General features: G+C 42.0%; 1 protein-coding gene across 1 annotated transcript in view; it reads left to right on the top strand.

Moving 5' to 3' along the window:
- Positions 1 to 629: 629 nt before the first annotated feature.
- LOC311148150 (uncharacterized protein) overlaps positions 630 to 2,822 on the top strand; it is a gene marked incomplete at both ends in the record, with an annotated part of 9,170 nt that continues 6,977 nt past the window's right edge. The window contains one exon of the mRNA XM_084185041.1: positions 630 to 1,224. Coding sequence (XP_084041167.1) covers positions 630 to 1,224 — 595 coding nt within the window. The remainder of the gene's footprint in view (positions 1,225 to 2,822) is intronic.

The following is a 2,822-nucleotide window of genomic DNA, read 5'->3' as shown; positions in this document are numbered from 1 at the left end:
GTTTATAATTAATAACAACAAAGCTGGCGTGATAGTCACAAAGTTGGTAGATCCCCGCAGGCCTGCAGCACTGTGTGCGTACAGAAAAACATACCACAGCTGACGTCATCTTACCTGTGCCTATTTGAAAAACGAGCAGTGATACTTTGATGAATGCCAGACTTCAGAAGTGTCTGTCAATCGTCTCAGCAAACTTTTACTTACTTGCTCCTCCATATCCCAGTCCTATATGATGACCAAGTGCCACTTCTATGTCCACCTTACGTGTAAATCCTACTCATTTAAGCGGCCCTGTTTGAGAAAATAAAGTTACCATAAATTATGGGGACTACACAGCTATTGTCTTCTGTACTGGAGTCCATTAATTTGACCACCTCAAATTAGTTTACAACTTGCTTGGCTTTGTTAATCAGTGTGTTGTCCCGGGTGGATGACAGAGATGTCCATCTATTGGCCAAGACCAAGAGGGCACGTCATCTCCATCAATCAGAGATCTCCAGGGCATGTCCCTCTGACTGTCTATGGTCGCTATCTCGGTCCATCCATGCGTTATTGGATGTTAGCTAGAGGCCACCTGTCCATGAGTCCTATAACCGTTTGACCGATCCAATGATTATGCATAGGTGATAATGAATTTGTATCAAGAGTTAATGTGCGATTGGGAGAGTAGCGCTATGTTCGTAGGGGGCTACCGACCAGGGGAGGTCAGGATAGGTGACTTGGATCAGAGAATTTCTCCAGAACTTGGAGCTGACAATGAGGGTAACTCTTTATCAGAGGTTGGCACGGGATATTCATTACAACACAGTTCCCCGTCTTTCTCCGGTGCCAATTCTGCAACCGACTGCACGGTAACTCAGCTCCCGGTCTACTCAGGCTCGAGCAGCTCTCCCCTGACACAGAGTCAGGGCTTTTCAACCACGCCACCGGCCTGCCTCCACTACTCTCGTCTCCCCTCCTACCTCCGGGCGCAGGAGCACGACTTCCCGGGACTTGGATACTCCTCTTCCACACACAACACCAGGACTGAGGCGCTGGCGCACGCAGAATTCGGGTCTATAAACGCGCACATTAAAATCTACACTCATGATGGGCCTAATATTCACTTTGCTCTTGTGGACAGTAGCTCTCACTCGGACCCCAAGTGTAAGGTATCTGAACTAAGTCACAAGAGCAAAACTTTTGATTGGATGAACGTGAAGAAGAGAAGTCAACCTCGGACGGGTAAGTTTTGGAGTTCCCGTTTCCATTTGGAAAGACAATAAGTATCTTATTGACAAACTACTTTTTAAAACGTTGTATTTATTGTTGATACTTAAACCAATAGCACTTATAACTTATAGAAAACTGTCATTGATTAATCAACAAAGCCTACTATTGAAATTATACAGTCTAATGTGCCATATTCTTAATTCAGTATGTAGGACAGTGCTGTGCTGTGAGAACGTATAGACTAGGCTACTGTAGGCTACTGTGCTACGGGCAACAAAGTGAGATGTGTTTGTGCGTAGATGAAGTTTCGCAAAGTCGCTCAATATCATGAACAACATTTTTAAAAAGAAGACAATGATACATTTTGATCCATGTAGCCTATATTGCACCAAGCGATGGATCAAAATGTACAAATACATGTATAATTGTGAATTAACCTTTAACAAAACTTCCAGCAAAAATATTAATATGATAACTGTAACACTTACAATTCCTGAATCAACCTACCACAATAACCATATTGAAACTGAAATTATGTATTCATCAATTCTACTCGGATTGGGATAATCGGGAGGGACTGGGATGCGGGCTGGGGAGGCTGGGCTGTTATACAGGACAGGTCACCTTACCTTTCTCTACCTATCGGGCACAGAAAAGGATGGAGATATTTCCCACACTAGAACAGAATAGAAGGGAGTAATAGAATATAATGAAATATAATAGCTATCCATGTGCTTCGCTTTCACATCACTGTGCTCTGACAATGCAATATTGCCTGAGTGCCTGAGTGTGCAGTGTGCAATGCAGCTAATGTTAAGTTTTCAGCCAAATTCACTCCCTGTAATGGTAGTAACATTAGAGCTCTCTGCTTATTGATTATCTGTCTGTATAGTAATGAGAGCCTTGTGTATTGATCTCAGTGCCCAGCACCTTTACATGTGTCCGTTTTAACATAATCATTGTCACATATCATCAGTCCACCAACATCTCATGGGTCTTTACTGTGACATTCAGCATAAACGTTCTGATTTCACATAAATTAAATAATACAACTCACATAGAATATGTGGTATATCTAAAAGAAATACCATGAGTATCTTGACTTTGCCCATTAAAAGTAATTTCTCATCCTGACCAAGAGATGTCTTCTCACAAGACCTCACAACACAAGATCTAAATCTGAGTATCCAGAGTGAGGTGAAAAGGGGAAACTGTGAGCTCACAGCCTTCTGAACAATTGCATCTCCAACACATCTGAATAAAGATATGCTTTATTGGGGTGATATGAACCCAATAGAGACATCCTTCTGTCTGGTTCTATTATGATGCGCAATCTGGGCCTGTATTCATAAAGCGTCTCAGAATAGGAGTGCTGATCTAGGATCAGTTTAGCCTTTTTGATCACAATGAATACAAATGATGTGGACAGGGAGAACCTGATAAGGGCTCTAGAGTTTGAAGATGACATGGATGCCTTCTTTGTTGTCTGTCTCAGAGACATAAGAATACAATAGAACAATTCATGCTGTCGACGCTTATCAGTTGATACCAGGCTGACAATTCATATAGTCACCTCATATGTCTTCATTTATATTGATTGTTTATGTTGC

Source organism: Coregonus lavaretus, assembly GCF_964263955.1.
Source record: "Coregonus lavaretus genome assembly, chromosome: 20".
In the NCBI taxonomy this organism is placed as follows: Eukaryota; Metazoa; Chordata; class Actinopteri; order Salmoniformes; family Salmonidae; genus Coregonus; species Coregonus lavaretus.
The sequence above is the reverse complement of the archived record's forward strand: the minus strand, read 5'-3'. Positions and strand labels throughout refer to the sequence as shown.